Source organism: Corvus cornix, chromosome 20 (assembly GCF_000738735.6).
Source record: "Corvus cornix cornix isolate S_Up_H32 chromosome 20, ASM73873v5, whole genome shotgun sequence".
NCBI classification, from domain to species: Eukaryota; Metazoa; Chordata; class Aves; order Passeriformes; family Corvidae; genus Corvus; species Corvus cornix.
Window position 1 is genome coordinate 8,612,265 of NC_046349.1, and position 25,294 is coordinate 8,637,558.

Below are 25,294 nucleotides of genomic sequence, written 5' to 3' on the forward strand. Positions count from 1 at the left end.
TCACAGATTCATTTGGGAGCCTAAATCTCTGCCATTAAAGCACAGATCCTGCCATGGTCCCTCTGTGCTGCATTCCGGGTGCAGATGTCCATCTGACACATGGGAATCCATGAGTGATGCACACCCTGTTCCACACCTTTGTTGCCTCCTTTCCTCTGGCCCAAGAGATGTGTCCAGGGTGGATAGTGCAGGAGGGCAGCACTGCCTTGTGCTGCTGAAATTCACGCAGTCCTGCTTTAACACCAGTGCTCACTGCAGACTTTCCCTTCCTTTCCAAGACTGCCGGACACGAGGGCAATTCAGGGCTCTTTCGCAGCGGTTCCGAAGCAAGAGGTCTCCTGGCTTCAGCTACCCGGAGGAAAACCCTGCCAGGCACAAGGCTGACTTGCCCAGGTGTAGTATCACCCCTTCTACCTCCATTTTATGAAACAGAAGTTTTTAATAACTCAGTTCATTCAGGCCTCTGAATCTGGCTCCTTGCAGAGGTTTGGGGTAGGGCTGGATCAGTAGAGAGATGCTGAACTCAGCCAGTCCTCCAACACTTCAGTGCAGAGCCCAACTCTGATGAGTAAATACCTGGGCTGAGGGGCTCTTTGGCTGGCATCCCTTGGCAGGTGAATCTGGCAGCTGGGCCCCTCCCTTTGATGCTCACTTGGAGGCTGGTGTTGGAGAAGGCAGAATGATTCCCTCACCCAGGAAGCTGCTGTTTGCATAACCCCTTTTACTTTTTATCCCCAACCCCAGAAACGAGGTGCCTTCCCCAAGCCCTTCCTCCAGAGAGAATCTTGAGTCCCTTGTGGCTGAACTGGAGAAGACAGTCACTTCTCTAAGGAAACAGGTAAAACTTGGTGTCCCAATGTTTGTCTTTCATGGAGTCATGAACCTCAGTGAAGAAAACTTGAGCCAGCATTTTCTTCTTGTATTTGGGACAGGTTAAAGATTACCTGTGCAGTGGTGCAAACTCCTCTCAGGGCTGCTGCTTTCTCACCCCCAGGTGAATGCACTAGAGAGCCAGCTGAGGTGGCACCACAGGAACACCAGCACACGTGGACAGGGCAAGAAGACTGGGGACAAATGGAGAAAAAGATGACCACGTACAAGGTCAGTGTGTTTGTTCTGGGCTGGGGCCCAGTGGGGTCACTCTGGGGGGACACCTCAGCAGTGTTCCCATGCAGGAAGGAATGGAGCAATGAGGTGACGAATGGGACATGAGGTAATAGATTTAAATGCAGCAGGTTAGACACTCGTTTCTGCTGGTAATGATCAGTGACTCACTGGAATGGGTTGTCTGGGGATGTGGTGGCGTATCCATTCCTGGAGGTCTGTTAAGAACTGGTTTGGCAAAGATGGGGAAAGACATAAGTATAGGATGGACCGGGTGGATTGGGTGAGGTCTCCTGGGCCTATTCTCCTGTGACTCTGGGTAGGTTTATTCTAACAACATTTAATGTCCTAACCCCAAATCCAGCAGCCTCTGAAGGACCTTTGTGGGGAGAGATATCACAAAGCTCGGTGATGGAGTGGATGGACTGGTTCCTCCCCAGGGAAACAAGGACATTTGGGCAGATGGAGCAATCCATCATTTGCTTACAAACTGGCAGAGATTTCCCCTCCCCATGAGTCACTGTGCTCCTCACTCCTGAAGGCACCAGTCCTCTGTTTGCCCGAGCCAGGGCAGCACAGCTGTGAGGTGTCTGTGTAAAGTCCCTGTCAGCCCCTGCCAGCCTGGGGACTCCAGCTGCTGCTCAGCAGTGGCACAGTCCTGGCAGAGAGCTGCCAGAACTCCAGGTGTTCATGGGCACAGGGAGCACAGCCTGAGCTCCCTTCTCCTACTTCCCATGGAGATCTCTGCAGCTGTGAGAGAGAGGCTGAACAGCTCCCTGGCACCTGCCAGTCTGGAGAAGGTGTTGGATGGTTTTTATGTGTTGCAAATGATTTCTCCAGAGACAGGAGCAGAGGAGTTTTGAGAAGTGCAGTTCTGCCAGGCAGTGTGTACTAGAAGGAGCATTCATTCTCTGGAAGTTAGATTAAAGGATGGGGCAAGCAAAGGCTGATCTGTGCTGATAAACTCAGCAGAATGCAGAAAGGGAAGCCTGCAGGTTGGCCAGGCTGTCTTTCAGCATGATTTGGTGTTTTGGTCCTTACAGATTTTCTCCTCAGTGACTCTGCTTCAGAAATGTGACAAAGAGTGCAGTGTGACTTTCGGGTTGGCTTTTCCTTGCCATTGTTTCAGATCCTTGATGAGCCCTGTGTTTGCAGGGTCCCTGAAAAGTTTTGCTGTGGGTTTAAAGGTTTCCCTGCCCCAGACCTGCCAGGCACTGTTCAAACAGCTCGCTCTGCCTCCAGCTGCTCCCACAGAGCTTTTCTGCTTTCATGTGCCATTTCAGGTGCCCTGTGACCTGCACTCCTGCTCTCCACCAGCCAGTCCAACCCACCCCTACAGGGCTCAGAGAGCCACCATGAGACCCCATGATGCTGTGCCTGCTCTCACACCTCTCATACCACTCCCTGTCCCAGGACCACTGTACTTTTGCCTGCATTGAACCCTCTGCACTGACTGTCTACGAGCCCCTCAGCCCCTGGACCCTTCCTGCCCTTGTTGGCCTCCTGGGGATGAGCTCTGCCCTCGATGATGAGAGCCCAGAGTCTGCCAAGGTGCCTCTTTCTTCCACAGCCCCCAGGAAACAGAGACAAATTGAAGCTGCTTTAATGCCACTGTTCTGCTCCGCTCCTCTTCCCATGCACCTCTGTCGTCACCCGTCACTCCTTGTCGGAACTGTCCCATGGACACCCATCCAAACCAATTCATTAAGAGGCAAAACCTTTCTCAAATGCACTGTGGTGCCAGGAAACATCTGGAAAAATCACTAAAAAAAAAAGATAAAGAAACATGAAGCCCAGAAGAAATCCCAGTCATCTTCTGACACCATCAAAAAGACCAAGAGGAACCTCAGGGTTGGGTGTTTCAGGATGGGGTGCCAGGCACGGTGTGGCCACCCTTGATCTCCAGCTGAGCTTTGCCAGTCGTTGGTGACAAGTGGAACATTCTCTGACCCCACGAGTGACTTACCATTTCTCAAAACCATTTTCCTCAGCATGACCTGCATTCCCCAGCTTTCTGCCCCTTTAGGGGCTTAATTGGAATTATGCTTCTCTTCCTTTTTTTTTCCCCTCCAAAAAGGCTCTTTGCTGGAAGATGTATTTCGAGTGTAAACGTAACAGGACCTGGAATAGAACCTCAGCTAATTAGGTGTAATGGGCACTCTCATTAGTGGAAGGGAGCTGCTGGTTTCTGTCAATTAGGCTGGGAGGCCATGCTGTGGTGTTTGACGCGTGGGTGTACACAAAGTGCTGTTTGTGTTTATGGCTCCCCAGTGCTCTGCAGCCAAACCAGGGCTGTGTAGGCAGCTCTGCTGCTCAGGTCTGCTGGTTTTGGTGCTCTCTGGAGGTGCTCTTTAGTGGTGCTAGAACTGAAGTCCCTGTGTACCCACCACAACCCCAAATCTGTGGACAGATTGGTTTTTAATACATCCTTGTAAGCTGGCCACAGGGACTGAAGAGAAAATACTTGACCCATCAGATCTCTGTACCTTCCTTATCTTTATCACTTTTCCTGCCTCCTCCCACTTTCTTTCCCACAGCACAAGGACCAGAAACTTCTATGAACATGCTTTTTCTTCTTTCCTTTTTTTAGGTGTTTTATAGTACCAAAAGGGATTCAAGGCAGCAGGGATGCTCCTGGAACTGAATAGGAAAATAAAAAAAAAAAAAAAAAGATCTTAGAAAAAGGTTGTGATTTATCATCTCCTTCCTGGCATGGAGCTGAGCTTTGTGTGTGTGTCCTGTGCAGACAGAGGTTTGCAGGGATGAGTCTGTGCTCTGCATGTCTGGTAGGCTCAGCTCAGAGGCAGTATTTAGTCCTCAGGGATGTTTGTCATTTGGAAGTACTCTTTCATTTAGGTGCAAATGAAGATCCACAGCCTTTCGTGTTGGAAATCAGCTGCACTTGTCTATCGTTGGTACCACTGGAGAATCTAATCTGGCATAGGTCAATAAAGGTAAATCAGGTCACAGTCTCCTTCTGCAGACCAGACGTTCAGCAAGTCCTCATTCAAAACAGTGAGGCACAAATGTTCCATGCTGGATCTGATCAGATCATCTTTCAGGGCACAACCAAGCAGCCCCTTTTGCTCCTGTTGGAGTGTGACGTGAGGAGCACACTGGTCTCAAGGGCTGCAGAAGGACAGCAGAGGGGATGTCCCTTCCCTTTGGTTTGCAAACCCTTCTGTGCCCCATCCTCAGTTGCCCTCCTCATGCTGAAGTGGGAAAAATGCACGGAGACTTTGCGCATCCCTGTGTGGCACTGGGGGCGAGGCTGTGAGCTGGGCACGGGGGCAGATCTTGGGGGACTTACCCGTATATTCAGGTGCTACTTGGATAAGGAGGGAGCAGAATATTTTATTAAAGACTCCCTTTCTTCCCAGTTCTCATCTGTTCAGGAATGCAAAGGCCATGCTGAGGAGTGCTCTGTATTCCTGCCCTCTGCCCTGGGCGTCTGTGCCTGGGAGAGGGTGAGGAAATTGCTGAGTCCAAAACCCAGACAAGGAAATCCTTTTGCAGGTTTTTGGCCATCACGGGACACCCAGGATGCAGGACACAGCATGTCTAGAGCTGTTGACCCAAGGGTGGGTCCAGCTTGTTCCTCACACCCCACACGGTTGCAGTCGGCAGCCCAGACTTCTACAATTAATTTTTCATATTCCTTTTTAAGCAGCCTCTTTTAAATCCCAACTACACACCCAAAATGAGCTACAAAGACCAACTGCAAGCAGAGGAGGATCAAAATAATGGACTCAAGGCCAGGAGTGGAGTTGACAGGCACAAAACTCCCACTAATTAGATGGAACAGTTAAATGACAAAGTCCAGGTGGTGGCTGGGGGATTGGAGTTGGGATTTCTCACTAGAGCAGTGATCTCCAGGTGGCTTAAAGTGCACATGGAAGACGTGAGGGGGGAATCTCTGTCCTTTGGCTGATGGCTGTGGGCGGTGGGATTTGGGAGGGGGGTTGGAGCATGTCAGTGTCCGAGTGTGACCAGGGCTGGGGAAGTGTGGCTGTGCTGACACAGTGAGAGCTGGGGGCTGCATTCCAGGGCTTGGCTCTGGATGCCATGCTGGCCCTGCATCAGGCAAAGATCTCCTGTTTCTGAGTGGGACCCATCTCTGATGGAAGCTGAATGATCACCAGACCCTGGTGGTTCTGGGATGTGAATTCCCCAGTGACCCTCTGCAACAGGGAATGAGTGTGAGGAGGCAAATGCTTTAGTGGGGTTACTCTGGGAAGTCATCGTAGACTGAAGGAAGAAAGGATCTGGTGTTAGAAACCCCCACAATATCCACCCAGGAAATATCCAAACACTTCAGATCTCTTCTAAGGTTATTTCCTTAATTCTGTTTTAACTCTCCCACATTTGTGGATGCAATTATTGTCCTACGGAAAAAAAAATAGCCTCCCACACAAGTGAGATAAAGACTATTAACAAGAGTCAGCCACTTGTGACAAGAGCTGCTTGAAGAACAGAGAGCTGTGTTTATGGTGCTCCGGTAAGAAGCAAAGAGCACACTTTAAAATAATGATTAAATAAAACAACAGCCTTCCTCCTTCTTCTTCGAGAGCAGCAAGCCCGGCTCCAGCTGTGCCTGTCTCCCAGATGTGCCCGTGGCTCTGAGCGTGGGACTCCTGCCTGCAGACTCGTCCCGCCTGCAGACTCGTCCCGCCAGATGAACCAGTTTCACTTTCAGAAATAGGAAGTTCGCCGGGAAGGGCCGGCGAGCACCCAGACGCGTGCGGGTAACGCGGGCCGGCAGGATGAGCTTCCCGGCCGGCGGCAGGAGCCCGGCACCCCCCCCTCCCCCGGCCTCCCGGAGCGCGGTGGCATAGCCCACCGCATCCAGCGCTTCACCGGGGATGGAGCAGTTCGTCAGGAAGCGTTTGACCTTCCTGACATCTTTCTGGAACAAGCTCCGTCCCCGCTCCGTGACGGAGAGCTGCTCGCTGGGGTATCTTGGCTCTGATTCCGTTTCGCTGAACTCGGAGGCGACTTCCATTTCCTTCATCCCCAAGTCCTCTCTCTGTATCGCTTTGTACGCTTTCACAGCCCGGAGCGCCGAGGAGCTGAGCATAAGCGCAGGGGACAAACTGCGTGTCCTCAGAGAAGAGGGAGAGTATGTCCTAGCCCGGCGGCTGCTGGGGGAGCCGGCCACGGGCTACGTCCCTGCTGCCTACGTGGCCAACCTCAGCCAGGGCACCTCCGCTCACCGCCCGTAAGTATCCGCTGCTCTGGATCCACAGAGGGATGGAGGCTGGGCTAGGGTAGCACATCCCTGCGCAGGGAAAGGCAGTGCTCACCCTCCCCAGCGGCACGGAGCACGAGATCCTCATCCCCTGCTTTGGCCATCAGCGGCGCTGGGGCTGAGCGGGGATCTGCCCTCCCCTGGGCATCCCTGCCCTGCAGCCCCTACAGCTCGTGGCAGTGGAGTGGAGGTGTTGGGCACAGCAAGTGAGATTTGGGGGATGCGCCAGCGGGGAGAGATGCCAGTGCCCCTTCCTGGCTGCATCACTCTCGCACTGTGGCTCTGGGCTGCGATGCGGTGTGATGGTGGGCAGGGGTGCAAAGGCTCCTGCTTGCTCCGGCTCCTCTCCCTGTTGTTCTGCGTTAAAGGGGAGACAGGAGGAAGACAGGGAACTGGGGAAACTTGTACCTGAGCCCTGCCGGCTCCAAAGGGCTTGGGAGCACGGGAAGAAGCAGTTTGGGTTGGTACCTGCCAGGAAGAGCAGAGCTCTGCTGCTGCTGCTGCCATCCTGCTTACCCAGGGCTGGGGGCTTCCTCCCGGTCGGTGCCTCTCCCAGCCGACCCGGAGCTCGGGGGATGTCTCAGCCCTCTGGCAGCTGGAGAAAGCCCAGGCTCCTCGTTGCATAAGGCAGCCTGGTCCCGACACGTCGGGCAAAGCGCCCCGAGACATTGCTGTTCCCTCTGTACTCGGCCCTAAGACATGCCGAGTGCGGACAGCGCAGAGCTGGGGCGGGCGTGGCACCCTGGAGACCCCTCCGCGCTCGCCCTGTGCTGAGCCGGGTAAAGGAGAGGAGCGGGAGAAGCCCGGGGAGAGTCCCCGATGTGCAGGGGCAGTGATGGGAACCGGTGGGATGCGAGAGACCCTCCCTGCGCGTGCTTTGAGGAAGGCAAATCCAGTCTGGTTGGGCTGTGCTGGGACCACACCGGTGTGGACCGTGGGGTCGGCTCCCTGCCTTATTCCCATGGCACGGGACCCTTGGGCAAGCTACAGCGGAGCGTGTGTGTGTTTGTGTACGTGTGTGTACATGTGTGAGCACCATCCGTGAGCAGCTGGTGCCCAGCCACATCTCGAGGACAGGGACAAGGGCGATGCCACGGCGTGAAAGGCAGACGGCAGGAATGTGCCCGGCTTCCCAGCCGGAGCAAGCCGTGAGTGCACAGACTCCGCGGAGCCGCAGGTCGAAGCTGGGTGGTAATTTGTTCACCTCATCACATGTAATTTCCTGCGCGGCTTCTCAGACGCTGGCGATCCCAGCTAATGACGAAACTTTCGGCTTCTCACGTCCTGGTTGCCTTAGGCTGGATGAGGCTGCCTCTTCCTGTGCTTCCCTCTATGTCGGAAGCCAGCCAGCCAACCTGCCTTTCCTTACAGGAATTCAGTGATGAATCTCAGTGATATGACACAGAAGAGGGATTTGGCTGGGTCCTCCCCCCGGCTTGGTGCTGTGAAGTCCCCAGACAGTGCTGCCACAGCTGGAGCAGCAAAAGGCAATTGCCAGGGATGTTTCCATCGATGCCATTTGCTCATGGGCTCAGAGCCGGTTCTGCCCATGAGCTGCAGGTCAAGAAGTGCAAAGTGATCCTGTGCCTGCAGATGTTGCTCTCATGGCAGGACACAGGGACAGCCTCACCAGAGCACCTTCCACACAGCACCAGGTGGTTGGTGCTTTATTTACCACAGGCTGTCAGACCAAGAGTGTGAACCTCACGGGTGTGGGATGGACCTGAGACCTGGACAGCTTGATACAGCAGTGTCCAGACACTGATGGAGGAAATGCCCCATCCCTGGCAGTGTTCAAGAACAGGTTGGATGGGGCTTTGAACAACCTGGTCTAGTGGAAGGTGTCCCTGCCCATGGCAGGAGGGGTGGAACGAGATGAGTTTTAAGGTCCCTCCCAACCCAAACCACTCTGGGATTCTCTGATTCTATGAAATGGTCTGCAGGCAGTGAGCCTCAATAAACTGCAGCAAGTGCCTGTAAAGCACTGCCTGGAACAGCCCTGATACAGGCAGCCACATCTACAGGTTCTGAGACACAGAGTGGCCACTGTGCCACTTGCTTGGTGGCTGTAGGGATGAGCAAACAGTGGGATCACAGCAGCTGCTCCCCCTGTCTGGCTCAGGAGGTACAGGATCCCCTGAAATGGATACAGACCCATCTGTGCAGCAACCCCTTGCACCACTCTGACCCCTCTGCTCTGCTCCCCAGCTGGTACTTCAGTAAGATCAGCCGAAACGAAGCGGAGCAGCTCCTCCTCTCGCCTCCCAACCAGCATGGCTCCTTCCTCGTCCGGGACAGCGAGAGCAGCAAGGGCGAGTACTCTCTCTCAGGTGACTTTGTGGCAATTATTCATATAAAATTAGCACAGGGAAAGGTAGCAGGCTGTTCCTGAGGGGCAAATCCTGGTTTGCTTAGCACGGGGTGAAAAACAGGGGAGTACGTTTAAAGCACTTTTCAGCACCTTGTTGAAGGGAATTGGCTGCTTTCTGAAGGCAAGGGGAAAGTTAACAGAGCAGGGATGGATTGTTGAATCACTGTGGCAAAGGAAAGTGCGTGGCTCCTGTCCGCAGTATGAAAGCCATAAACATTTCACTGCAGCCTAATGATGGTTTCGTGGCACTAACTTCCAGGGTTTCATTCCAGCAGCTTTTGTCATCTGACGGTTGTTTAAAAATATGCTGCCACTCCAGATTACCAGGGCCTGGGCTGCTCCCACATACTGAAATCCGAATTCAGGGGGTTTTGGACCAGAGTGCCATTATGATCTGGTTTTATCCCCATAAAAGCAATCCTAGGAAAACCATGGCAAACTCCACATCCCACCTTCAGTCTCTGGGCTGTGGGAGTCACAGCTGCCCCTGGTTTATCCTCTTTGAGCAGCTCCACTATTCTCTGAGCAGCCCATGGTGGAATTATGCCTGACAATAAAGCTTATTAATTATCCCTGATAATAAAGCTGTATGGTCCAAGGAGCCTGGCTCACAATGGCCAGGAGTCCTCTGGGCCAGGAGGTGGGAGCAGAAGGGATGTGGGGAGTGGGATGGAGCAGTCCAGGGGAGAGCTGTGTTGCTTTAGGTTAATTAAAAGACTGGGAATCTGGAAAGGAGAGAGGGTGAAGTCAAGCAGGGAGATGGGCAGGGGCTGATCTTTGCATGAGTTGAGTTTCCCCCAACCTGGGCTTCCCCACAGTGCGCAACCACACGAAGGTCAGCCACTTCCGAATCTGCAAGAGCCCCAGGGGCAGTCTCTACATCCAGAAGGGACACCCCTTTCCCAACATGGAGGAGCTCCTCGCCTTCTACACGGAGCACTGGAAGGTCATCCAGAGCCCCCTGCTGCAGCCCTGCAGCCCCGCGGTGCGTAGGCCAGGCACAGCTCAGCCCTGCTCCCCGGGGTCACCGGGATGGAAAAAAGGAAAGGGAAACGAGGGAAACTAGAAATAATTAGGCTGTCCATTTGGGTTTTGAGCTTTATTAAACTAAATTTAAAGCCCACCATTAGTATAGCTGCCAGCATCACCTTTCATCAGCCATGTTGAGGCTGGGCATGGCATTTATATGCATTTTTGACGAGCCATTTTCTGCAATGTCTTCTCCATCTCAAAGACTGGAAACCAAGTTGTTACAATCCCCTTCACTATGGATTCTAGAAATACCCATGCTTCCAATTTTTTCCTGGGAATATAAGAAAAAAACACATGGCTTTTATAAAGTTTTCATACCAATTAGTGCAGCACTCATAAGTCTAATTACAGTATTAATCCCAAATTGCCAACTCATTTCCTGATTAGAGTTCCATCCACTGATTAAGACTTGGAAATAGCAATTAACCATGTGAATAATCCAAGAGCGAAATTGAAAGGTGTGGGATAAAAGAAAGGCTTAATGAGCTGTAGTCTAAATCAGCCATAATATGCAATAATATTAATTCACTCATTTTTATTTATTGGTGGAGATGGAGAAAAGGCACTTCTGAGGTCTGATGAGGAGTGAATTATAACTTGAACTCCTGGTATTTTGTGTAGTCTCCAAACTCTCCCCCTTGCACACCTGGGCTCCCAGCAGGGGTCATGCAGAGGATGCCCCCGGTGTTTTGTGCCCACAGTGAACATTGAGGGAAGGGCAGTGCTCGGGCTCAGCCCCTGGGCACACAGCTGGTGAAGCATCGTGCCCTGCTCCTCTGTGGGCACCAAGGGCTGGTGCAGGCTCCATCAGCAGGTCCTGCCTGGCTGGCTGGTCCAAGTGTGCCATTCCATGTCCATCTGGCAGACTCCCCCCGAGAGGGACAGCTGGGAGCGGCCACGCTGGGAGTTCACCCTGCGGAGGAAGCTGGGAGAGGGCTACTTTGGAGAGGTGTGGGAAGGGCTGTGGAGGAACACGGTGCCGGTGGCCATCAAGATCATTAAAGGTATGTGGAGAATCAGATGTTAACCGTGCCCAGCTGAGTCTTGTTCACTGCTGTATCATTCACCCTCCTTCATTTCCTCATCCTCTTGGTCACTGTGACTGTTTTATCAGGCAAACTGCAGTAGGACCTGGCCAGGAGCCACTGGAATATTTCTGTGCACAAACCTAAGCTTGGGCTGCATCCCTATAAAATGGCTCCAGCCAGTGGGTTCGTGATAAGTGACATCATGTCAAGTCAAATGGGTTTGTGATACATAAAATCCTGATGGAACTATGATCCTGAAAATGGGATCCAAAGCCCCATGGAAAACATCAGCTCTGAGACACAGGTTGTGCACACCTGAGCTTTGAGAGCGGGGGGGGTGGGGGCGGGACGTGAGGAGGTAAAAAAGGTCCTCATCCCAGTTGGAGGTGCTGAGGTCCCAACATCGTGTGAGAAAGTGGCTCACAAGGGCTGTGTTGGCTTTCTCCCGCAGCTGACATGAAAGCAGAAGACTTCAACAAGGAGATTCAGAACCTGAAGCGCCTGAGACATGAGAAGCTGATCCAGCTGCACGCTGTGTGCTCTCTGGAGGAGCCCGTGTACATCATCACTGAGCTCATGTGCAAAGGCAACCTCCACAGCTACCTCAACAGTGAGTGCTGTGCTGGCCCCACGGGATGGGGGATCCTGGGGCACTGCTTCCTGTGCCCCAGAATCGCCCTGTGAATCCGAATGGGGACCCTAAGAGAGTGCCAGTCTGGTTTCTGTCCTGTTTGGATAACACAGCAATCCATGGGCACTTGGTGGAGATGGTCTTGGGATCACAAAGTCTGGCATGATCCTTTGGGTGTCCACGTGGGCTGGGTTTGTATCAACCCTTGGGAGCCAAGCATGTTGGTTGGGACCTTTGTCCCTCCTTCTCCACCCACCCATGGTCTGCCAACTCCCACCAGTGCACAGAAATCTCACTGCCATGTTTGGGCAACTCCACCTTCTTTAGGAATGAAACAGCCAAACCTCCCCATGGGTTTGTTTGTGTGCAGAGCTCGTAACAGGCCATGGACCACTCATTACCCAGTTTAATTTTCTTGGCCTTTATTTTCCTGACCCAGCACAATCAGCCTTAAAAGCAAACAAAACAAACCGCTCCCACCAAGACCTGTTTCTCTACAGGGTACTCCCCCTCCCACCCACACTGACCTTGTTTCTGACTGCGGCTCCAGCAGCACTTGGTGCCGGAGGAGCTGGAGCTTGCAGGTACAACAGGTTTAGAGGCCTGGAGGGAGATTTGCATGGCAGAAGGTCACCTTTGGCTTTGAATAAGCCATGGATATCTGTGTCCTTGGTGCTCTTCAGAGCCCACCCCTGTCCCATGCCTGAGGAGCACATGGCAGTGCTGAACGTCCCACACAGCACAACCAGGACAGTTTAGGAGTTCAAATTTGAAGTTTTACATGTTCCCCATGTCCCATATTGTCAGCACAGGGTCTCCTTCCAAACCAGAACCCCCATAATAGATTGCCCCCAATGCTTGGATTGTCTGGATTAACAGGTCCTGAAGGGAAGTCCCTGGGCACCTCCCACCTGCTCAATATCGCCTGCCAAGTGGCGGATGGGATGAGGTACCTGGAGGAGAAGCACATTGTCCACCGGGATCTGGCAGCCAGAAACATCCTGGTGGGAGAGGAACTCACCTGCAAAATTGCCGATTTTGGACTTGCCCGGCTCCTCAAGGTCAGTTCAGCGGGATGCTCTGTTCCCTCCCTCCTACCCACCAGCTCATAAAGTTGCCCTGTGCTGGAGCCATTCCTTGCTGTCCACTTTCCCCAAAAACCATGTCTCTGTTGATCACCCCATCCCTCATGTCCCATCTCCCATTGCTTTTCAGGATGACATTTATTCCACCAGCAGCAGCACTAAAATCCCAGTGAAGTGGACGGCCCCAGAGGCAGCCAACTACCGCACCTACTCTCTCAAGTCCGACGTCTGGTCCTACGGGATTCTGCTCTATGAAGTCTTCACGTATGGACAGATCCCCTATGAAGGTAAGGCTGCCACCCCACTCCTGTGCCCTCCATCCATCTGCTGGGCAGCTCACCCATGATCCCCAAAACCAGAGTGTCGTGAATTGTTATATTGTCACTTCCCCAAGGGATATGGAAGCAGCTTCTGGAGCATGAGAAAGTTACTGTCCACTTAGGGGATGGCTTGGAGGGATATTCAGTGGCTGCAGAGTGGGTGCAGGAGCTGGGGGCAGGAAGTTGGTCTGGCTCTCCCACATCCTTTCTTCTACCATCCCTCTGGCAGAGAGACACCATTTCACAGCACCACCAGTGACATCTTGGCCACTGCAGGTGTACCTTCAGGGCATCCTTTGGGGACATCAGACTAGGGGCATCTTCTTCCTTGCAGGAATGACGAACCAAGAAACCGTACGGCAAATCACCAGGGGCTACCGCCTCCCCCGGCCCAGCCCCTGCCCTCCCGAGATCTACAGCATCATGCTGGAGTGCTGGAGCGGCAACACGGAGGAGCGTCCCACCTTCCTGGCCCTGCGGGAGAAGCTGGGCTTCATCTACAGGCGGCTGCTCAGCTCCCTCTCCTGAGGGACCCCTTCCCACCATCCTTCCTGCACAAGCCCCTCCAGGCCAGCTCTTGCCAAGAAGTTCCTTCCTTCTGGTTTGCCCTCTGACAGGCCTACAAGGAAAGCACATCCCCCCAAAAAACAGCATGTGGTCCCTCACAGTCAGGGTGCAGGGAGGCGGCCAAGGGAAAAAGCAGCAATTTGTGGAGAACTCGTTGCCAGCGCTTGGCTGTGTAACAGTTTGGAGAAGGCCCACAGAGGCATCACTCTGAGTTTACATCTTCATTTGCTCAGTAGGGTGGGAGGTCCCTGCTGCTCCCCACACCAACGTGAAGGTTTGCAGTTCATGTTCAGTTGTGGCTCTGCTTATCTTGTAGTGTGTGTTCGGTGTATTTATCAATAAATGTGTGTGCATCCACCCACAGGAGTCCTTGCAGGGCATTGCTGGATACTCCTCCCTCAGCACGCTGAAACTCCCTCTCAGGAATCATGGAACAGCTTGGGTTGGAAGGGTCCTTAAAGTTCCACGGGCAGGGACACCTTCCACTAGACCAGGCTGCTCCAAGCTCCATCCAACCTGGATGTGAAAACTTTCAGGGATGGATTCAAGGAATCCATCAAGGACAGGTTCAAGGAAGCACTGATTTGCAACCAGTCCCACTCTTGCAACCACAGATAAAACCATTCTTGTGTCTCTTTGGACTCTGTTCATCCAAGTATCCTTGTGTGCCTCTGCTGCCCCTTTCCCAGGCAGCAGCCCCACATGCCCCAAGGACTCTGCACAGTCAGCTCCTGACTGGGCTGCTCCACTCTGGGTTCTTGTCTCACTCACCATCGTGTGGCTATTCCAAGAAAAATCTATGTCTGGGTTCAAATACTGAATGCCTCCTTATCCCACATGCAGGCAGCAAAGGTAAAACACTACATCACCCTGTTTTTCTCTTTATCCCACCCATGGGACAGGCCAAGAGATACTCCCACTGCCCCCAGCTCCTCCCTGATCCCAGGATATGGCCTTGCAGGGGGACCTTGAGCCTCTGGTCCCTCCCAAGCCGGGGCAGAGTTTGCTCCAGCCAAGTCCCTGTTGCCCCCCTGCCCGTGCACTCTCCCAGAGGCCGGGCTGTCCTTGGCAGCAGTGGAAGAACACATGGAAAAGCAGCACTGGGAGCAATGCCAAGGCTCCAGGCTGGTGCAGGCAGGGGCAGCCTCAATGGGGCTGTTGGAGCCCTAACACATTTGTGGCACTGGTGGCAGGAGCAGACATGCTGTGGGTGAAAGGCAACTGGCAGAGGTTTAGAATTCCTCCTGACAAGCCCATTTTGCCTGTTTGCAGGTGACCAGTGGGACTGAGCCAACAGCAGCGTTGAAATTTATAAAGTTAATAAAGTTTATGCAACACTCCCCACGCCTGGGCAGCATCCGTGCTGCGCAGAAGAGCAGAAGCAAGTCTGGCTGTTAATTGAACAAGCCTCCAAGCACGAGGGGCCTGGAAAGGGGAGGCAGGAATGTGGTTTAGGGGTGGGATAAAGCCTGCTCTGTTCATGCCCACAGAGCTGCAGCCCTGTCCTGGGAAGGCAGCAGCTCCTGGTTAGAGTGTTCCCAGGTGGAAAAAGTACCAGGCTGGGTTTGGGCATGGTTGCAAGAGGAAATCCTCACCTTACTCAAACATTTTGCAGCCTGATCAAACACTGGAGCAGAGAGCACACCCATGCACAGCCCAGGTCCTCTCCTGCAGGAAACTAAATACTGAAGCCATATCCAGCAGGTGAAGGGCTATGGCACACTAAGGAAGGGCAGGAACATGCCTGGTGCAGGCACGGTGGGGCTGATGTAGCACAGAATCACAGAATGGTTTAGGTTGGAAGGGACCTTCAAGATCATCTTGTTCCAGCCTCCTGCCATGGGCAGGGACACTTTCCTCTAGACCAGGCTGTCGAACAGCAATTAAGACAGTAAATTTGCAGGTCAGGCTGCCACCAGATGGAGCTCAAAAATAAGCAGGAGGAGAAGGGTGTGTATGGGGTGATGGGGCTGGTGTGGGGCTCAGCCGTCCATGGTGGGGTACCTGGAGAAGCCCGTGGGGCTGGCAGGGCACCAGCCCGTCAGACATATGGCCCAAAACCAGGTCACTCAGCAGTCACGGTGACCTCTTGGGGATGTGGAGGGGGAATATGGGGATGTGATGACACGGTGCTGCCCCACAGCAGTTTTCCTTCCTCCTCCTCCTCCTCCTCTGCTGCATGAAAAGCCAATCCGCAGCCTGGATTTTCCCTCCAGCATGGTCTGCTGGGTTCTGGCATTTCTCTGAGTCTTACTTGCTTTATAAAAGTAGATAAACTTGGTGGCCGGGGGTGGGGAGCCCAGATTTTCCTATCTGCTGCCAGGATCTCAGCCTGGGCTGGGCACTGCAGCCCCTCTCCCCCCCAAAAAATGGAACCAGGTTTTTCCTTAAGTCCATTCCACAAAGGCAGGAATGCTGGGGTCCCAGTCCTTCTGGAACCACTCCAGAGTGGGCATTGCAAATCCTGTTGTTGGTTCTGTTGTTACAGGTATCTCCTGCTCCATTTGCAGCCTGGCATGTGCCCCGTTTGCAGATTCAAGGATCGGAGCCTTGACCCAGTGGCATTTGGAAGCAGCCTCAGGCTAATGCGATGTATTTCAGCTGCACAGCTCATTTCTATTTTTAAGGTCCCACGTCAGCCTTTGAAGGGTGAGGGGGAAGCAAGGCTGCTGGAGGGAAGTAAACCAAACCAAAACAACCCCCAGCAGCAAGAGGCAGGGAATGTAAAGAAATACTTCTCACTGGAGGTGGCGGGGTGGCACGAGGGCTGCTGCAAGGGATGAGAGTGAGCAGAAAACACCAGCGAGTTTTGAGCAAATATGTGAATTAACAACAGTCAAAACACCACAGAGGGAGCAGAGGTGGGCACATCAGTCCCAGTGGATTTGATGCCACGGGAGGTGCGTGCTTGCCCCTCCAATATCAAGCCCTATAGGAAGAAGGGGATTGCTTAGGGAGGGGTGCTGTGTATGGGGAACCCCTTTGATTGTCTTGCTTCTACTGCCCAATGTTTCCCTTGCTATCCCACCACAGCAGCAGCATGAGGACACAGGAAATCAGCTGGAATCATAGAATCACTTAGGTTGGAAAAGCCCTCTAAGATCATCGAGTCCAACCATTCCCCCAGCACTGCCGAGCCCACCACTAACCCCAAGTGCCACATCCACAGGTCTGTTAAACCCCTCCAGGGATGGGGACTCCACTGCCCTGGACAGCCTGTTCCCATGCTTGGTAACTCTTTCAGTGTGAAAGTTTGTCCTGATGTCCAACCTAAACCTCTCCTGGCACAACCTGAGGCTGTTCCACGACATTGTGAAATGAGAGTTTTCTCTCATCACTTGTTACTTGAGAAGAGAGACACCCACAGCAGTGAAGATGGAAACAGGACAAAAATAAACATGCTTGGCTGTCAAATGCTTTTCCAAAATATGTCTGAATGCTGTGAAGGGGAGAGAAAGAGCCTAAAAGCCTTTCAACCCCAAGCAAAAAAGGCAATGCCAAGGGCTTTGCCCTCAGAAATGCCATGAGGCTGCCCAGGAGCACATCTGGGGGCATCTGGACTCTCCCTGTATCTTCACTCCCAGCAGAGAAGGAGTCTGAGTCTGTGACACTTCACAGACATTCAGAAACACAGCCTTGGATTCTGCAGGGTTTTTCCAGGCAGTTTTGCTTCACTGGACAGGGAACCATGGGCACAAGGGCGGCCACTGACAGGTGCTGCAGTCCCTGCTGTAAATCCAACCCACCCCAGAGCAATGTGGGAATGAACTTAACTGCCATCCAGCATCCAAAACCTGGATAGGGGAGCATCCATGTGCTCATGGCATCGCAGAGCAGCTCACTTAGAGTTGGATCAGGCTGGGGAATGTGCCCAGATGAAAGCCAGGGATGTAGGATTGGTGCCTCTGCTCTGTGACTGCCTCCCCTGGGTGCCTGGGGACAGTTGCTGGGTTTGTCCCTCCATGATCAAGCAAATACAGTAATATTGACTTTACCTTTGTGTGTCCACACTGATTTCCAGGCTTGCAAAAAAATACTTGTCTCTCCAAAATATGTGGCTTTTGCTAGGAACCAGGATCAGAGGAGATCCCTGAGGCAGCCTGGGGGTGAGCAGCACCCAAAGGGCTTTGCTGGGCCATGGGAAGACCCTGGAGAGGTGCCACAGCCACACTTTCCAACCAGCCTTGCCTGCTCTTTCTCAGAAAGGGTCTATTTTATCTTTATTTCCCCATGTTTAGGGAAGTTTAAAGGCTGCCATGTGCTTCCTGGGATGTGCCGCCCTCCCAACAACAGCAGTCTGCTGCTCCACTGGAAGTCACATCCGATCAGTTGCTGCCATGAACATGGGGGTCACCCTCAGGGTGCTGGCAGCCCCTGGGGTCCAAACTGTTCCAGACTGCTGGAACCCCCCTGAAGCCATTCCCCTTGGATGCACACACTTACACAGGGGGAGCAGAGGTGCCAGTGCTGTCCTGGCCCCTCCAAGGCACAGGGGACACAGACCCTCTGCCCCAAAAACAAGGACCCGTGCCTGGGGAAGCAGAGCTCAGTGAAAAGCTTACTCAACACTTTCCACTGTCAGAAACAACAGAGCTGGAAGTGACCCTGGATGCCCCTGCAGAGCAGACAGAAAACAGAGCAGCCACGTGCCCGCAGCTGCTCCCTGCCCTTTTCCCTGCCTGCCTGGGACACCAGGAGGGAAAAATCATCGCTCAAGGGTCCCATGGCCTCAGCTGCAGCCCCTGGTGCACGCAGGGACAGCCCCACTCCTCATGCTGTGGCGAGAAGCCGAGCAGGAACATTTGGCACCTTTAAATCAACCTCTGCCAACTTTTTTTACTTTCCAGCAGGAACAAAGTTGCTCCCTTCATGCAGGCACCTGCAGGCTCTTGTTTTCCCAGCTCTCAGAAGGATCAAACAGCCAAACTGAGTAATTTGCAGGCAAAAATCAGGCAAAACAGCACTTGGGGCAGTGCAACACATGGGCCAGCTGGGATCCAGGGCTGCCAAACCGAGTGCAGCCCCTGAGCTGCCATCCACACCATGAGCTCCGGCCCGATATCCAGATCCACAAAATGCATGTCCTGAGCAAGCCTTATCTCTCTCCTCATTATGGAGGGGTCACTGTGCACCCAAATCCTCCCCCCAGCCCCAGCCACACCTGCTCAGGCCCTGGCACTCGCTCCTGCCCCTCGAGGTACCAAAGCAGAGCAGGGCAGCCACGTGTTTGGGGAGCAAAACAAGTTCAGTGCCAGCAGGGGCAGGCTGTGTAGCCAAGTAAGGAGAGAAGAGGGTGAGGGAAGGCGTTTGCAACACCACCACAGCCCAGCCAGATCCTCCTCACGTGCAAAACACACACGGCCCAGTGAGTCAGGCTAGCACGTGGTATCTGGCACCACTGCATCCTGCTCTGCGGCCAGGAGCCGTGCTGTGTCCTGGTCCAGCCCCACCAACACCCCCAGCACCGCTCTGCTCCCCCCTCCACAGACAAAGAACAACCCACAGCGTTTTAAAAGGCTGCTCAAGTTTATTCGTTGCCATTGTACAAGTTTAGGAAAAGCTTTGGGAGGGCTTAGTTACACTGGGAGAGAGTAAAAAAGGCTGGAGTGGAATCGTCGGGGTTGCTGCACTTCTCCATCAGAAAGCAGCACCTTTTCCTTGGAGCAGCCAGCTACTCTACAGGGGAGGGGGGGAGCAGCCGCCGACCCGCTCACACTGAGGGCCCCGCGCTGGACTCGCTGACGTGGCGCCTCCGTCCCGCGCCCGGGGCTGCCACCAGGGCACAGGCCATCGGTCCTGTGGCCACCCGCAGAGCTCCCAAGCTGCAACACAGAGCAGAGAGAGAGTCAGCACTCATGCCAACCCCGAAAATGTGGCGTTACTGCTCTGCATTTATTCCTGCAGCCCTGGGCATGGACATGGCTCATTGGGTCAGAATGCACCTTCGGGGATGCAGCGGAGATGTCCCCAAGTGCCCTGGGTGCTGCATTGGTGCTCCCCTGTGTCACCTCTAAGCACTCACCTCTCCTGGGACTCTGACACCGTTGTCATGGCTGGGTGAGTCGTCTTCCCAAAGAAGAAGCTGGCCCACCACTGGCCAGGGTCAGACTTGGGCAGGTCTGGGGAGCAGTGCATGACACGGACAGTCCAGGTCACTGCAACCTGGGCAGCCCCATGGCCACCCCAGCCTCATCCCACAGGAGAGGCTAGGTCACCTCCAGTAAGATCTCCCAAGGAGGGACTGGGAGCAGTGTCTCCCTGGGCCACGACAGGTGACACTTACCCGGGCCATGGGGGATGACCTCCCCAGAGTACTCTGAGCTGCAGGAGCTGGTGCTGGATGTGGAGCTCAGGCGCCCTGTGGAAAAATCATGGCCATCAGAACCACTGCTGAGCCATGGTCATGCCACAAGAAGGAAAGCACAGCCTTGGCATGGCTGTCCCTGGGTGCTATTGCTCAGCCTCATCACTAATTCGCTCCAGTACTTGCCCAGTTTAGGGCCAGGCCAATAAAAACCACTAGAAGGGAATACTGTGGAGATTCCAAGAGCAGGGAGCAGAAAAACACCTGAACACCTCTGTAGGAAAAAACCTGCAACCCCAAGGACATAGTTTAGTGGCTTTGAGAGGCCTCTGCAGATGAATTGAGGCCATGAGGATGCAAATTCCTGTGTATAATCCATATGCTTTTAGTACAACAGCTACGAGCCTGCTGCTTGTTTCAGCTCAGGGGGAATCCTTTAATTCCCTCTGGTTTAAGCAATCCATTAAACCAGAAAGTCTCCCCTGGCTGAGGTACGAGGAGCTACCATTGCCCAGATTGGTTTAGCAGCTCATTTCTGAATGAAAGTGCAAGGTGAAAGTGCAAGGTGAAACCACCCACTCTGGCCCCTACAACCCTCATAACAAGTGAAGGAGATTTGAGCCCCCTCACCAGCTGGTACAGCTGGGCTGGGGGGCCCAAAGCGGGGCTTGGGCAGCAGCACAGACACTGCTGGCTGTCCCCTTTTCTCAGCAAATGCTCACATGGGGCTGCAGCTGAAAGCACAGACCTGAGCTCAGCTCCATCTCTGCAGGAGCCACATCCCCCACACCTGGCAGAGATCCCCCATATGCTCACCCACCACCCCAAGCCCACGCCGGCCCCCAGCCTGCCCTTACTTCTGCGATAGTTGTGCGTGGCCATGAGGGAGCCGCTGGATGGAATGGATGCCATGGTTCCTGATCTTGGTTCTTGTGCAGATCTAAACCTGGGAGCACAGAAGCAGCTGTCAGCACCCACCCCTGCACCCCCGAAAGCTGCAGGAGTGTAAATGGAACCAATGTGACTTCTGGAGAAAAGGGACGTGCAACCCTGCACTGGGAACGGCGGCTGGTGCTCACTGCACGTGGATTAAATCCACAGAGCTCCAAGAGCTATGTGCAAAACCAAAATAATTCCCCTCATCCACAACCGCCTGCCCAGAGCACAGTCTGCACAGCCCCTTCCCGACCCCCCCTCCTTCCAGGGTGTTTTTCTTGCAGAAATCCACCTCCCCTCCTTGGATCAACATCTGGAGTTACAAAATCCCAGGCGGATGTTGCATAAGGAGCAAAGAAACATTCAGCTGGGGCACATACCGGGGCTGTTCCTGCAAGGAGCTCCAGCCCCAGCCTGTCCTCAGCAGCCTCCCCATCACCCACAGCCGGTACAAACCTGCCTGCCTTTAATGTGGTGAAATGTTCTGAACTGGGGAAGTTTTTCGCCTCTTCCGGGTACAAACCACCTTCCTGCCAGCAGCTGACTCTTCCCACAGTCTGACCCCCTTCTTCCCCAAGAAAGCTCTTAAAAAGGCTCAGGGGGCCAAACGTCCCAGCTGCCAACAGCTGGCGGGCACCGAGCCGCATCCGGGAGAAGCAACCTTTCCTCAGCGGGGAAACCGAGGCACGGGCAAGTCCCAGCGCAGCCCCCTGGCAAAGCAAACGCGCCGATCGCTCGCTCGGGGCCGCCCCGTTCCCCCCGCGGGCAGCGCACCTGGGCTGTGTGCGGGGTCCGGCGTGCGGGGTCCGGCGGGCAGGGCAGGGGGTCCGGGGCGGCGGCCGCTGTCCGCTCGCACCGCACGGCCTGAGCCGCGGCGCTGCCGCTCCGCCCCCGCACGGAGCCTTTATCCGCTCCGGACGCGCCCTCCCGGCGGCCGCCAATGGCAGCGGGGGCGTGGCCGGACACGGCCCTGCCACCCGAGGGGTCGCGATTGTCGCGACGGGGAGCGGGGACAGCCCCCAAGGCCGCGCGGAGCCGCCGCGGAACGCCCCAACAACGCCCGGATCCCGGAGAGAGGGGATTGGAAATCCTGCCCGCCCTTCGCCTTTGAGGTGGTTCAGCTCCCGTTCTGAGCTGGTGAAGTTTTGGTGGGTTTTTTTTTTTTTTTTTCCTCCTTTCAAGCGATGCCGCCTTTTACATGAGGGTAAACATGAAAAATAAATAAATACGGATTCGAGGGATTCCAAGCTGGCTGGGCTTTATCGGTTTTGGGAAGGAACGCTTTATTTCAGAGGATAAACTTGCAACAAGGCCAAAGTACAACCTGCACCACAGTCCAGCTCCTCCGTGTTTGGGCACCGGTGAACAATCCTGCTCCATAAATCACTGGTTTTGTGGGATGTGAGTCTGGGAGAGACAAGGCAATGGATGTGTGTACAAGGAAGCAGATCTGTGTAAGAGGAACGGAAACTTCACAGAAAATTTCTTTCTGTATGGAATGGAAATGGGGTTGAGAACGAAACACTCGGAGAGATGCCAGAGCCTTGGGGTATCTCTGCAAAGGCACTTTGGTACTTGATATACCTAAAATGTTACTCATTTTTTTCTCCCCTAAAATTTAGTAATGCTCCAGAGCAGAGCTCTGCAGCCCAGCATACTGAGGATCTGCAGTAAAATCCTGCACTTTTGAGTGCAGCTGTGGAAAAGAGTATTTTTTGGGGGGGTGATACTTCAACCATTTCAGGGATTGGAGGCAGAAGGGAGCCCACCTTGCAGCCTGGGGTGGTTCTGGCACAAACTCCCAATGCAACAAGGTTCACTCCTCCCCCGGTTAGTGTTTTTTCTCATTAATCTGGAGTTATTCTTTAAGCACCAGAATGAGGAACCAGTGCCAGGGGAGGCAGCCCTGGGTTGCTCCAGGGCATCGATCTCCCTGCTCAGCTCATGGGGCAGTAAAAGGGCCGAGGGTGTGTTTCTCAGTGGGGTATGACCACCCCAGCATGGGGACACTCCATGTGAGCCATGTCCCCAGCTGACCCAAGAAGAAGGCCACACTGTCCACTGCCATGGCAACATCCTGTTCTACTAGCTAAAAAAAAAAAAAAAAGATCTAGTGTGGAAATGTGGAAAAACCCACAAAAACCACAGGACTTTGTGTTGTAACACCTGCTATTGCTCATGGCTTGCAGCAGCAATAATCTACCCTGTATTTGGCACAAATTGTATTGTTTGCTATGACAGTTGTCATGTTCCAATTCCAAAATGCAGGATTTGACTATTCTCTGATTGGCAGTAATATAAAACAGCACATTAGCTTTATTTTACTTGCTTTACAGAATTCCATCACAAGGTAAAATCAGAATCTGTCCCATTAAATAGGCATTGAAAATCTGGACAAAAGTCTCAAACCCATGAAACAGGTGAAAGTTTTAACATAAGATCACATGGTTTTCACAATTACTTTGGATTAATTTTAGGATTTTTTTCTGTGCCTGTCTGAAATTTCCTGGGTCCCTCATGACTGATCTAAATAACTAAAATACTAAAGATTTATTGCCATAAAAGGATTTCTGTTTTCCAAGTGATAAGAATTTTATGACACGTATTGATCTACTGAGGTGGTAGTAGTCACTGAAAGATGGATCTTCCCATTTATTTTTTTGTCCTTTTTGCTATTATTATTTTATTGAGAACATGTGAGAACAATTGGCACAAAACCTTGAGATGCTGATAAACTGATAAGCCGTGCACATATCCGAAGCACTAGTTGATCAATGTATATTAACTAAGGTTACTTGGACAAGGAAATTTAATACTTTCCACATCTCCTCTTGGAAATAAATTTAATAGTCTATCTCACCTCCCATGTGTGTCCCAGTAATCACCCTGTAATTTTTTTTCCCAATTAATTACAGCCTTTCAGATGATGAATGGAGTCTTTCTCATGGGGACATGAAGTCAGAGTATTGCTTGGAAAATGCAGCCTTACCTACAGATTATTTCTAACCAGATTTTTCCCTGTGTCTCACTCATCTCAATGCGTGTTTGGAGACTCCAGAATTTATTCCAAGCTAGTTTACAACTAAATTAAAGGAGGGGAAGGAAACACCAGAAGGAAGATTTCATGCAGTTTGTCAGTGTAAGCTCTGTTCTATTGAGGATTATTCCCTTGTTTTTGGGGGTTTTATGATCTTTATTGTGATTTAAGGAGGAAAGTGCACAGGATTTTTTTTCTGTGTTCTTTCTCTTCTGTTCGTGTGACCTCCCTTCCTCATTTTTCATTTACAATGCTCGCTCGGAGAACACACAACAGTGGCAACATTTAGGAGCAGGGCAAGATTTTAATTGTAGTCTTCCAAGGCAATGACGACGACGAACATAAACCATTCTATGTGAATTATGTTACAGCAGAGAATCTCACTGAGGAATAATGAGGAAGCAAACAGAAAATATTTGCAGGACGGGAAAATTGGAGACAGACCAGATTGCAGATTTCTGTAGGATCTTTTTCCTTAAGCCATATCCCAGCCATGCTACAAATACATCCTAGAGCAGGAATTAACTGCTTAAGGAGGTCGTGCTAATGGGGATGGTTTTAAAGCATGAGAAATTTTGCTGTTTGTGTTTCAACACCAGGGAAAGAGGCATCATTTGGAGTCCACTAAAGTAAATCTCCACGCAGACATCTGACAGGCATGAATATGTGGTGTGCATAAATAAATGCATACTGTGCAACAGAATTCTTATGGAAATTGCCATATTGCAGAGAATGTATTTTAAAAATACTCAAGGTATCAAAAGTGCATCACCTCCTGTGCTGTTTAGCTGCTCCTGGGATATTGGGGGAACGCTTGACATCTCAGTGTTCCTAATTCTGTCAGTGGGCCCCACTCCTGGTGTCACTGAGTCCAGCTTTTGACCGTCACAGGTAATTTTTCCCTTTAGTATTGAGTTTTAGGTCTGAATTTAATTTAGACTGCTTGTGTGATCAAGTTCATTCAGTGTGGGCTTCACTTAATAGATGGGCCAGGGTTACCACATTGATTTGCATAGAAATTAGAATTGATCAAAACTAAATTATTGATTATTTCAAGTTGAAAACCACCCTCTTCAACCTTGCATTCCCATAGAGCACCTCCTAATTGATGAGCTTTTATCGTTACAGAAGTGGTAACATAATAAATGCAGGTAGGGTGGGATTTTCTGGTCATTTTGAACATTGTAGAATGGATAATAAGTTTGAATCTGAAGAACTTCCCTTTAAATGTTATGAAGACCTGATACATTCTGATATTTTCAACATTATTTGGGAATGAAAAAGGCTTGATTTTCTGCTTCACATTAAAAATGTGGTTTCCCATTTAAAAATTGATCAATTAAGCTTTTGATGTTGGTATTCATGTGTTCTTATTTATTTGAACTTTTTGTGGATATTTTTGCTAGTAATTCCATGGGAAAGTGACCTTGTAATTCAAAGGTGCCGTATATTTGCTACATTAAAAGTGAGGTGCTGCTCTGTTTGTTGCTGGGTTGTGTTTTCTCTCAGGATGGCACCACTGAATTTTCTTGGAGAAAGTTCCAGTGCTGCAGTGTGGGGTGGAGGGTGCAGCTCAGCACACCCCGGCTCCTGCCGGACACGGGGAGCCATGAAAAAAACCGGGACAATTC

The 25,294-nt window shown here is 52.3% G+C and overlaps 3 protein-coding genes across 5 annotated transcripts in view; 2 read left to right on the plus strand and 1 right to left on the minus strand.

Annotated features, from left to right (window-relative positions):
* LOC104687664 (peroxidasin homolog) overlaps window positions 1-2,879 on the plus strand; it is a 45,320-nt gene extending 42,441 nt beyond the window's left edge. Inside the window, exons 20-23 of one of the 2 annotated variants that reach the window (XM_010396869.4) lie at window positions 279-393; window positions 745-838; window positions 995-1,101; window positions 2,388-2,879. In XM_010396869.4, coding sequence (XP_010395171.1) covers window positions 279-393; window positions 745-838; window positions 995-1,090 — 305 coding nt within the window. In that variant the 3' untranslated portion in view covers window positions 1,091-1,101; window positions 2,388-2,879. Of the gene's footprint in view, window positions 1-278; window positions 394-744; window positions 839-932; window positions 1,102-2,387 lie in introns of those variants that run through there. The other variant, XM_010396870.4, reaches the window with a different exon arrangement.
* A 2,966-nt stretch (window positions 2,880-5,845) lies between these two features.
* On the plus strand, window positions 5,846-13,747 carry SRMS (src-related kinase lacking C-terminal regulatory tyrosine and N-terminal myristylation sites). Its single transcript, XM_010396871.4, has 8 exons — window positions 5,846-6,322; window positions 8,561-8,682; window positions 9,542-9,708; window positions 10,621-10,759; window positions 11,235-11,393; window positions 12,294-12,475; window positions 12,630-12,786; window positions 13,154-13,747. The coding sequence occupies exons 1-8, from the start codon at window positions 5,967-5,969 to the stop codon at window positions 13,345-13,347; spliced, it is 1,476 nt and encodes a 491-aa protein (XP_010395173.1). The 5' UTR covers window positions 5,846-5,966; the 3' UTR covers window positions 13,348-13,747.
* Window positions 13,748-18,890: 5,143 nt separating this feature from the next.
* Window positions 18,891-21,512, minus strand: PPDPF (pancreatic progenitor cell differentiation and proliferation factor). 2 transcript variants are annotated; one of them, XM_039563706.1, is made up of 5 exons: window positions 21,401-21,512; window positions 20,548-20,636; window positions 19,670-19,744; window positions 19,409-19,505; window positions 18,891-19,208 (listed from the first exon to the last, which is right to left on the minus strand). In XM_039563706.1, the coding sequence occupies exons 2-5, from the start codon at window positions 20,600-20,602 to the stop codon at window positions 19,097-19,099; spliced, it is 339 nt and encodes a 112-aa protein (XP_039419640.1). In that variant the 5' UTR covers window positions 20,603-20,636; window positions 21,401-21,512; the 3' UTR covers window positions 18,891-19,096. The 2 variants fall into 2 exon arrangements, with proteins under 2 accessions (XP_039419640.1, XP_010395170.2); XM_010396868.4 differs by lacking the exon at window positions 21,401-21,512 and adding an exon at window positions 21,083-21,284.
* Between the last annotated feature and the right edge of the window lie 3,782 nt (window positions 21,513-25,294).